General features: G+C 41.0%; 1 protein-coding gene across 1 annotated transcript; it reads left to right on the forward strand.

Annotated features, from left to right (window-relative positions):
* The first annotated feature begins 4,989 nt into the window (after window positions 1-4,989).
* UTS2 (urotensin 2) lies at window positions 4,990-9,135 on the forward strand. Its single transcript, XM_010312872.2, has 4 exons — window positions 4,990-5,141; window positions 7,433-7,543; window positions 8,097-8,140; window positions 8,768-9,135. The coding sequence occupies exons 1-4, from the start codon at window positions 5,039-5,041 to the stop codon at window positions 8,882-8,884; spliced, it is 375 nt and encodes a 124-aa protein (XP_010311174.1). The 5' UTR covers window positions 4,990-5,038; the 3' UTR covers window positions 8,885-9,135.
* The last annotated feature ends 2,254 nt before the right edge of the window (window positions 9,136-11,389 follow it).

An 11,389-nucleotide genomic window follows, 5' to 3' on the forward strand; every position in this document is an offset into this window, starting at 1 on the left:
CCTGAGGCCAGCGCTGCTCCCTGGGCACTCCCGCCTTTTCAGGAGGTTCCTCAGCGCCACCTTCCGGGGCACAACTTGTTATCGCTCCCCAAACCCGGGGGACAGGGCCAGCGTGAGCGGAGGAGGTTCCTTTTCTTTGAAACATAGGCTGAAAAAATGAGGTACCCATCACCGGTCGAGGCACACTGCTAACTGTTAAAACGTACAGCCACTCAAAACTTAATCTAGCCCTATTCAGAAAACCAAATAGGAAAATGTATTCACCTCTACCAGTTCTTTTTCTCTCCCTTCACACACCCCACACCAGGAAGGAAAGGATCGGTGCACTATGTCTAGAATCAGAGCTGATTTGGACTACCCTGGATTATTGGAAGGTCTCTAAAAACCCAGTACTTTGCCTTGAAAATGCCTCATGACAGATTTCTCTGCAACAAAGAAGCCTAAATTGGAAACTTTTACTGATTCCAAGTGCAGCAGTGTTGCAGAAGCAGAAATGCATCTCTGAAGAAAATAAGCCCAAGTTTGCAGCTTGCTCCATAGCTGATGAAACAAGAGTGTAAGTATGGACAGTCACTGACTCACAGCCTATGCCTTTCAGCAAGGCTGCTTTGCACTCCTTCCTGTACAGTGTGCTGACCAGAAAAAGATGAAGTTTTTATTCAGCTTTTGTCCAGATCATAATTTCTTATTAGGATTGAATAGATTATTTGGGATACCTTGGGAGAGTGGGAGAAAGGCAAAGAGAAAGTTCCATTCTTGCTGCAGAAGCGTTCTTCTCTTTCCTTATACCGTCTGCTCTCATACTTTCAGTTTTAAAAATAAACTGTAGTTACATAGTTAGTTCCATTACCTTTTTTGTGGAAGAAACCTTATTTCAAGATCTGGTCTCTGCTCCTCTGTTTGTGGCTACATTATCCAGAATCTGATTCCCATAAGATATCAATGTGCTATATTTCCAAGCTCCAGTCATGCCAGACTTACTTTCCTTCATGTCAAACAGTGTGAAGCTTCACTTTGCTAATTCTGTAGTGCTAAGAGGACAGGGGAATTAAGGACCAGTTTGTCAGGCTTCACTTGGAGAATATACCCAGACTACAGTGTGCCAGCCCAGCAGGGCCAAAAATCAAGAGGGTTTATTTTCCCCCAAACTGGTGGAAACTATATGACAAAGGAGCAATGTTTTGGCAGCTGTGGTCCTGTATTAGAGAATTTTTAGACCACTTGCCAATTCCGTAGCAAAATAAAATATCTCCAGATATTTTATGGACCTGCCGTCTTCATTTACACAGAGGTACGTGTTCAGTTACGCACAGATACTCACCTATGCACCTTCAGCCCACCACAGAACAAGAAAACCTAGATCAGAAACTCTCAGAGACCTTACATAACTTTGAGAGAAATTTCTAAGATAGAAATGCTACTGTGCATACCCAAATGCACCATATATGCTATTTGGTTATACAGAACATATGCCACATGCACCACATTACAGTTCACACACAGTGGACAGAAGAAGCATCTTCAAAAAAGGAAGTTAACAGCAAGTGCCTAAGTTATGGTTAGTTTTTACCTTTGATCCTCCGAGTCTCCCAACAGGCTATTTTCAGTACACTCTAAAGTGCAGAGCATACATAAGACAATGCAAGCTAGTGGCAGGAAAAACAACGTACCACACATATGATCTCTCTCAAGGCAGCTATTTCAGTATGCAAAATGGATCTAATAATCATGTTACAAAGCTGAATAATTAGCTAAAATGAGAAATTTTAACTTAAAGTTCTTCAGTGTTAATGAGGACAGATATCTGCTAAATCAGCAGTGACAGTGAACAGTGAAGCAAAAACCCCAGACCCCCTAAATGATCTGCTAGACCCTAGCGGGGAAATAAGTAACACTACAAATATATTTTCTCTCACACCAGCCAATACATATAACTCATCAAAACAAGATGTTAAGTTAAAAATTCTAGTAAAATTCAAGGAAGAGCTGGACATTTATATAGTGATAAGCTCGTCTGCAAATTAGTGTCAATACAAAAACATTCTACTGCACATGTCTCTTCAAGCAAACTAAATCCAAGCCAGAAAGGTACTCCAAAAGTTATATCCTAGGCAAAAGTCCCTCATACAAATGCTACTCCTAAATCACATCATCATCTCTGAAATTCCTGCCAACTGTCACAATACTTGACTAAAATAACAACTCGTGCCTACCTATCATAAAGCACTTTAAAACGGGGAAAAAAGCTTTTGTATTATAGATTAGATTTCATCCTTACTATTTTAATTCAGAAGGTGGATAGTTTTGGGGGGTGTTTTTGGTTGGAGTTTTTGTGTCTTTTTTTTAAAAAAAGCGTTCTTGACTTCATTAGCAATTTATTCTTCATGAGCCACTGTTTTAAACCAAGAATAGTTGTTTCTTCTGTTAATTAAGGATAATATTTTATGACAGGTAAAATATACTTACTATTCAGAGTTTGCTCAGTAATTTATCTGGACTGCTGCTGCCCTGTTATTTTAAACTGAAGCGGTTGAAAGTCTATCAGTATAAAGAAGAACTTAAAGTTTTCCCACAAAAGAGTAGTTGTGATAAAAATTAAAACAGTTTCTTGCAACTCAGTTTCCAAGTTTTCAAAGTGCAATTCACATTTACCTCCCTCACCCATGTTTTTTGTTTAGGATGAGCTGTTTCTTTGCTTTGCATGATGACGTGTGCACTGTCCCCTGAGGAAAATGCCTTTGACATTTTGGTAGGGGAAAGAGTGTCTAAGTGACAATTTCAAATCTGAGTAAAGGCAATAAGCTGCAGGCAAGTTGCCCAACTTCCACATGACGTACTTCATGATGGCTCTCAGAGGCTGAGTCTTCCTTGAGAGAAGGCAAAGGACATAAGTTGCTCGTGGAGAGTGCTTCATTAGCTTTCCTTGGAGGATGCTCAGAGCGAATATTGATAATGCCATTGTCATTGATAGTTCACTGAAGGAGAAGCATTTGTACAGAGCATCCAGCACCAACAGTGAGATCATGCATCAAATCAGACCTAATTACTGTCTGCAGTTTTGGAACGAAGAGTTGCATGACTCAGATGAGGAGAGAGAATTCCTCTCTGGCTACTTCTTTCTCTTGCAGGGAAGCACAGGGCAAGAGTCATATAATATGCAGTAGGTTAATTCTGTAGAGGAATTCTTTTTGCGATATCCAGTCACTTCAGCAAGGAGAAGTCCAGAGAAACGGGATTTGCAGTTCAGACACCTACAGCATGTATTCTAGAAGTCAATACTAGACCTCTCTGTACACACAGTATGATAGAAAAGCTTAGGTTGGAAGGACCTCTGAAGGTCCTCCCTCACCCCTCCCACTCCCCACCCTCTGCACTCAAAGCAAAGCATTTGAACTTACATGGGGATGCTCAGGCCATTGTCAAGCTTAGTTTTGAAATTCTGTCCCATTTCATCCTTGAAGCTATTCAAACCTGACTGGACGTTCTCCTGGACAAACTATTCTGACTGATCCTGCTATGAGACTAAATGATTTCCAGAGGTGCCTTCCGACCTCAACCATTCTGTGATTCACAGAGCCCACAGCTTTTCTGGTCAACCTGTTAACCACGCATGTGCAAGGCATGCTCTCTTTGAATTAGACCTGCAGCAGAAATACACCTGTTATATATGACTAATTTGAAATTAGTCCTAGGAGCCACAGAATATATAATATAAAGATCAATCTTCAGCCAGAAATGTTAATAAAGAAAAAAGGAAGCAGATAAGTTCACTCCTCTTGCAACTTAAAATTCTCACACAATTCAGCATAGGGAAAGAACTTTAGTAATAGTCATTGGATTTCATAGTATTTTGAAGAGCATTTGAAGGCACAAACATTTGATTAGAGAGGCAGGAAAGAAAATTACCTAACCTCAATTTATTATGAACCTGAACAGGTGTACTCTTCTCACCACCTAAAGGAAAGTAAGTTGTCATCAACTTACTTTCTGTATTTTCAAGACTCTACGCAGATAGATGTGATGCTTCATAGACAAGGAAGATGAGGGACCAGTCCACCCAGTCCTTGCTCTTTGATATGAAACCTGAAATTGTAAGCAGAGAAGACAAAATACGCTAGATGGAGACTAGAGTTATGAGATTACATATAGCAACTACTACTGTGTTAGCATTAAATAACAGCAAAAGGCAAACAGGAAAAAACACTAGCTAGCACACGCAGAATTAAGTACTTACTTCCAACTGAGAGAAAGAGAAGATAAGTGAAATGAAAAAGGGTCTCCCAGTCTAGCGAGGGACCTGTGTCAATATCAACCAAAGTAGTTTATATGTACCAAGCAAGTCTCCAGATGGAAGGTGTACCTTCTCTGCCAAGACAATTCTCTAGGGCAACATTGGATGAGGTCTTCTCAAATAAATAGATGTGAAATGCTACAAGGAAAAAATAATAAATAATTGAACTCCCCTAACATTCTCTTTGTAAATTAACTAGATGTTTTAACTCCCCTTCTTTTTCACTTTTTCTGGCGCAAGAACCCCAAATCCAATAAACACATCCATCCATCTCACAAAAGGAAAAAAAAAAGTGCATTTCATATCAGATGCTTTGCGTCAAGCCTGCTAAGGCTCATAAATCAGCTGTCTTATTGCCCTGGTCATTTCAACCAACGTCTGACCCTTTTGTTAACTTATGATTTATAACTGGAAGTTACTTTTTTTTTTAATGCCAGATTTATAAACTTTACTGTGCTTGGTTTGATATAATATCCATTTTGTACACCAAGCTATAAGACAGTAAATTTATTGTCTATGAACTGTTACCTTGAAAAATTACATCAATGCAAAGTGGTTTCCATTTAGAATCAATGGGCAATAAATTCATTGGATTTTTTTTTTTTTTAAGGGGGAGAGAACATGATGATATTTATGAGGTCATGAGCAGCTATATAACGGGTGAAACTGGGAGCAGGGGCAACAGTCAAGACAGGAGTTCTGCATTACAGGGGTAGACAAAGACGAAATACATTCAACACAGCAACAATGCATAAGCTGGTATTCTGCTGTCTCATTATTATCAGCTTCTCCTGTCCTCTCTCGTCTCTCCCCATCATCAACGCCAGTGAGATGTCTTATCAACTCTCAGGTAAGAGTCTTTTGATTTTAATGGCCATAAAGCAGGTGCTGGAGCAGTAAACCCAGAAGAGAAGCAGGTATGCTTTCTGAGGGGCCTTTATCTGTGCTGCTCAGCTGTAGAAAAAGCAGGAATGTCTTCAGTGCACTAGCAGTGCAAGTGATATAATCAGTGGGTGTTAGTCTTGTAAAATGGGGAGGTTGGGTGCCCTAAATATTTCTTTCTGCTGCTTTGAGATCCAGGAGACAAAGGTATCTGAGCCTTCCAGCACTGCATGCGAGCTGGCATATTCAGCGTCTGTCTTTGAAACAGTATTAGTAGGCATTGGGCAATTTAAAGAAACTTGGCTGTACAGTCTCTCCTCTTACTACACTTTAAAATGAGCTACATTTAACTGAAGTTGTATTTAAAAAGGGGGAAAACCTACTGCAAAGATTAATGCAGTCCTACTTAGATCAAGAACAGGCAAGTCCATCTTAGACTACAAAAATAGCAGTGTATTGAGCATGCTATTTGTTTGCACTAATGCAGATTCCATTCAATCCAGTGAAAGAATAAATCTTTTCTTGAAAAAAACTGTCCTCAAAGTTTCAAATTATACTGTAAGTCAAGACTGAAATAGCTCAGTAAAAACGCACCACAGAGTTCGGAAGGTTACTGTCATCAGACCTGACTTGTGCTGGAAGAGTTTCTGAAATGAGCTCTAAAAGAGCAGGCAAATCAAACCCAAAGTTATTGCATAAAGCTATTAAAAAAGCTGCTGTTCTTACCTGCTTTGCAGGTGCAACAGCCATTGTGCTTGTTTATAGGTATCAGTAGTCCCCAGTTTGCTTTGAAAAATCTTGGACTCACTAAGCCAGCATCTTCTCAAGCCTTTCACTATGTAACTTACATTTACAGGCAACCATGACTCAGTATGGATAACATCTATCACATCACAGGGTGAACAAGCTGGCTCTAACAATTACCGCATTTGTTTGAAGACATCCATTAGGCTTATTAAATCCTCCTTGCAAATATAAAGAGTCTCTAGGCTGGATAAGATAGAAGTAGAACTCTGTATTAAAGAGGGTTGCTTTGATATTTTTAAGTCTCAAGCCAAATTTACCTGCTAACACTGCTCTGAAGTAAAAAAAATAATGCAAGGCTAGAGATACGAATTGTCTCCACATAGCACAGAGAAGCTACAGTCATCTTAGAGTCTTACACTGAAATCCCCACTATCCTCTGCAATTGTCCTTTCGTACAGTGAACAAACTAACAACGTGGATGTCCAAGGTCTTCAAGTTCTTGATCTTGGTCCAAGTTTTTGAAATGCTAGAGGATTATTTTCAACAGATTATTTTTTTATGTATTCCCTATTGAGCAGCTATACCTCACCCATCCCTTTAAGTTAACAGCAACTAAGACTCCATAGTATCATCTAAAAGTGCAACTACAAACCAATATTAATCTACACAACTAGAGTTTGATAATAGCACCCTCGTTGCCCACAATTTTGAATGTCTGTGATATATTAGCAAGTATGAAATTTACTGCTCAGATTACAAAAGCCTTATTTGCCTCAAGTATAAGTATAACACCACTAAGGGCTCCTGTTAGCAACTTGCCTTGGGGTACAGGCTAGTTACAGAATTTTAAATTCTCTATGCACATATAAATTAATTCCATCAGGTATCAGCAATCTGTTGTTTCCAAAAAAGTAATAATATCTGTATTGGTACGCACATTAACTGAGAGAGATGACTGAAATGCACTGAGAAGCATAGCTCCCAAAATAAGTTTTAAGATTTCCTACATTTATTCCTGCCTGTCTCCCCATTTTATTGCATTTAATAGTTGGGAAACTGAGCAGGTTAATAGACCTTGAACAGGAAGTTCTGTCTTTATTCATAGAAAAGCTCTAGCACAGTTGATAAAGAAATGGACTAAAATAAATAAATAGTTTATATACAAGCCTGGGTTGTCTACAGCCGAGTACCAGAAGGATTAGGTTGCGAGTTCCCCAAGCGATGGGAGGGGCTGCTGTTGGTCAAAAAACTATCTTAAAGAAAGATCTACCAAAGAAATGACAATCTGAGATTAACATCAGAAAGGTATCTTTTCTCAAAGCTTGGGAAGGAATAAACCAAAACCCAGCTATCCTCTATTATAGTCATTAAATGAGGATGGATGATGGGTGATTTCATGATAATCTTCAACAGGCGGGGCCAACAAGCCTGATCAGAAATCATCTGAGATGGATTGAAACAGGGATTCAAAGCAAAAGACTCTTACCATATTCTGTCATCCTCCATTTGCAGCTGATGAAGATTCAAGATTAAATCTGGAGCGGATGGGCAGCCTAAGCAGCACCTCCTTGCTTCAGTTTCTGCCAGAGCTCTTGGGCACACTGACTGAAGACAACAAAGCAGGTGAGGATTTACCACAGCAGTTTATGGGACAGTGCCCATGGTTTGCCTGCCCAGTTTCCACAGATACTGTGCACCAACTCCTGGGTATTTACTGAAATACAACATCATGCGTAGGTGACATGGAGCTGTCATTTAGCTAACTGAGACTGTGGGGAAACCTGCTGAGCCGCCACACTTGCAGCTCAATACTAGCTGGAAAAGTCTCCAAATTAGGAACTAGCAGACAAAACAAAATAGCAGTGTCCCTTAAAAAAACATCAGTTCTTGCAGAAAGTACAGAATCAATAGCAATAGATGGTTTGGGGGGTAACCAACATAAGAGATGCCTGCTGAAGAGAACAGTACAGCCTCCATCTTCAGAGTCCCCAATCCTACTGGAACTGTGTGCCACAAGAAGAACTGGCTGTGCTGCAGCACAGGGTTTTCTGTCTCGTCCTCTGAACATTCCAGTTCAAGACTTCTGCTGGCTATAGCATTACGGCACAAAAAATGACTTGTGTAGGTTCACAATTTCTGAGTGCTAAAACATTTAATTATGTCTCTCCTCTACCAGGTCCTAGCCCCAGCAGCTACAATGCAAGGGAAAATATCAAAGAGGTAAGTAAATGACCATCAGTCACTGAAACAAGAAACATAAGACTCCACATTTCAAACTACACTGAATGGTTACTGAGACATCATTTAAGATCCACAGACTTCATAAACAGTATAGACTAAAGTATGTCACAGTGTTCTTAAACTGAAATCACTTAGCAGTTAGATAAGCAGGGGAGGAAAAAAAAAAAAGAAAAAAAGAAAGCAAGTAATCCAGAGCATTTCATTCTAAACCTACCACTTTTTTCCCCTCAGAAAAGCAGCTTTCTAAATAAAGGCCAACTTCCAGCTTTGCCAGACCAGGCCATTAACCAGTACTAGCTGCGTGCCATTTTTTTCCCCTGTGCTACAACACAGTATTATCAGATTTGTTATGAACCATTAGGTAAATAGAGAACGTAATTCCTGTTCACTTGTTGGCTGGATTAAATATAAAGGCAGAAGACAGAGACTAGTTGTAGTGCATCATCTAAATCACAGGGCACCCTGGGCAGCTACCTCTCCTTCCCCAGTCAGAACACAGGGCTGTGTGACCAGCTGGGGTGGTGAAGAGCGTACTTTCCCACTGGGAACACTTACCATCCAACATGCTGGTTGACGCTAATGCTCTCTAATGCTGTTTGACTGCAGACTTTCTATGGAAATCATCCTCGAATTGCTTTGCTGGGCCGCTTCTTGACCAAGGACAGGAAACAGTACAAGAAACGTGGGAATCTTTCCGAGTGCTTCTGGAAATATTGTGTGTAAACAGGAGAAGAAACTTTCCCTGACTTTGACTGCATAATTTATACAGATGTCTGAAAACATGTATATAGATTTGCTTGATTTAAAATGAGAATGAAGAAATACGAAGACAGCTCCTAACTTTAGACTCTATATTACCTGAAAATTAATAAATTCTTGATGTTTTGCAATTATGCTGTGAGCAGTGTAGTATTTTCTTAGAGTTCAGCACAACAGGAAGAAAGTAACGGGACAGAGAGATAAATATGCAACACGAAGAGAACTCAGGCAGGGGAAGCAAGATTCCCCTGGGGTCCTGTGAAATCCCCCAGAAGAGTGATGCCTCAACTGCCTCTAAGTCCCGAGGCAAGAGGACTTTCTCCTTTGTCACTTGACGTACATTGGGGTGCAGGAAGAAAGGTGAGGGATGGCAGCTTAACAGTGCCCAGTCCCCTCCTGCCATCCCCAAGACACCACAAAACCAATAAGCACATCAGGATCAAGCATCTGATCCCACTACTGCTGGGGAGAGATAACTGCTTCTCTTGGTCACTTGTAAAAAAAGACCCACAAACCTATCTCTTTGCAACACCTTGCCGAGTCCTCAGCTGCCCATGACAACACGGTTGCCTATGCATAACACAGGCTTTAAGAACCGGGTCTGATTATCACCAAGCATAGCATGGAAGGTAAACACTATGGTTGTCTATGCCAAGGTTTTACACCCAGATAGTGGACAGTCAGTGGAGGCAGACAGGGATAACATGACTTAAAAGATTCTGTGACTGTGTCCTGCACTTATCTGGCTGCACACACAGACGTGGGAAGGTGATGTACGGACATAGATCACAAGTGTTACGAGGGCAAGCCACATCCTGCTTGAGCGCTCAAGGGCAGTGGGATTGGTTCCCCTGAGCCACCATACGGTTTTTATGCTGCTGTTTTATCTTGGCATCTATAGTAAATGAAGGAGAAAACAAAAGAGCAGCTGCAAAAGGGTTCTAGTCTCACTCCTTTGCATGCGGAGTACCAGCATACTTTTTCAATCCTACGTACTTCTGGAGAGTATCTGCAACGAATAGAGCTAAAGAGTCAGGAATTGTCCCTGGAGGATAGCAATCTTGATAATACGCACAAACGGTTGGAGCTGTGAAGCCTGCCCTTTCTTTTTCAATACATACTTCGCATAAACCTTGCACTAATCAAGGCTCACAGAAAGGTTGAAGAAAACTTCACCTAACAGTGATACACATGCTAACATTGATCTCAGTAACACAGATCATGTATCTCTGACTGTGCTGTTTAAACAAGGCCTTTAGGTTTGATATAACTTGTTCACTTCACATAAATTGTAAGACAGAGGAAGCCAGCTATAACAAAGAAAAATGTCCTTACAAATGCAGAGCAGCTGGATGCACTGTGCAGCTATTTGAAATCTTCTGAACATTCATCCTTCTCTTACACAATGGAGCAAGTCAGTGCCTGTCTGGAAATTACTCTTTTCCTGCCACCTCATCGGTCAATAAAAACTTGTAAGACAAGACTTCAAATTTATCTAAGTGAATAGCCATCTGAGATTTATTTCATAGACAGGGAAAGGTGCAGAGCCTACAAAGCCTGGGGCGGTAGTGGGGGAAATCTGTTCAATCCCACTTCAAAAATTGCAAACACAGCAAAATAAATAAAACCACAATGAATAATAATAAAAAAATATTACAAGTATTGAAAAGTTCACTAGCCATTTACATAACAGAATAAAGAGAGCTGTCAGGTGGTGAGGATGGAGTCAAGACGAGGTGATCGAGCTATAAACCCTCAAACTGTTTTGGCTTTCAATGCTGCAAAAATACTCGCTAGCAGTCACAGCGTCTAAAGAAGCAAAACAACTTACTGCATTCAGCTAGGCCAGAGCACACCAGTGTGTGTGTGTGTGTGTGTGTGTGTGATTCAGCTAATTCTGGTCTAGCAGAACTTCAGCAGAGCCTGAAACTTCCAGTCATTCACAGTCCTTGCCCCAGTAGGAAGGAGTTCAGACTGCATTTTTGGACATGACCGGGAGTTCTCAAAAAGATGACTGTTTGAGACCCTGATGCACACCTAACTGCCTCCTTACTGAAGCAAACATTCATGGCAAATGCCAGATAAACTCAGTTCCAGGGCCCAAGAGCAGAGAGCCCAGCCAGTCCGCAACAGAGAAGGGCAAACTCCACTTCTCCCCCATCCTGCTATAACCAATAGCTCCTCCCAGCTTTCAGCTCTGAGCTTTTCCTCTCTTCTGCAGACTAGAGACAAGAAGGCTGGAGCTGTCAGGTAGAACTAAAGAGATTGCATGAAGAGCTCTGGTGAGCAAGGCTGATCGTCTTTCCACTGGACAGGGCAGAGCTCTTGGAGCAGGCAGAAAGGTGGGGAAGAGAGCCACAAGAGTCCTGTCTATGCCAGCCTGAGCCTGCCTGTAAAGGCTTCGGGCGGCAAACTGGAGCATCAAATGGGACCCAAGCAGGTAGACACCAGTTCGAGATGCACAGGAGC

The sequence above is a fragment of the Balearica regulorum genome, chromosome 21 (assembly GCF_011004875.1).
Source record: "Balearica regulorum gibbericeps isolate bBalReg1 chromosome 21, bBalReg1.pri, whole genome shotgun sequence".
In the NCBI taxonomy this organism is placed as follows: Eukaryota; Metazoa; Chordata; class Aves; order Gruiformes; family Gruidae; genus Balearica; species Balearica regulorum.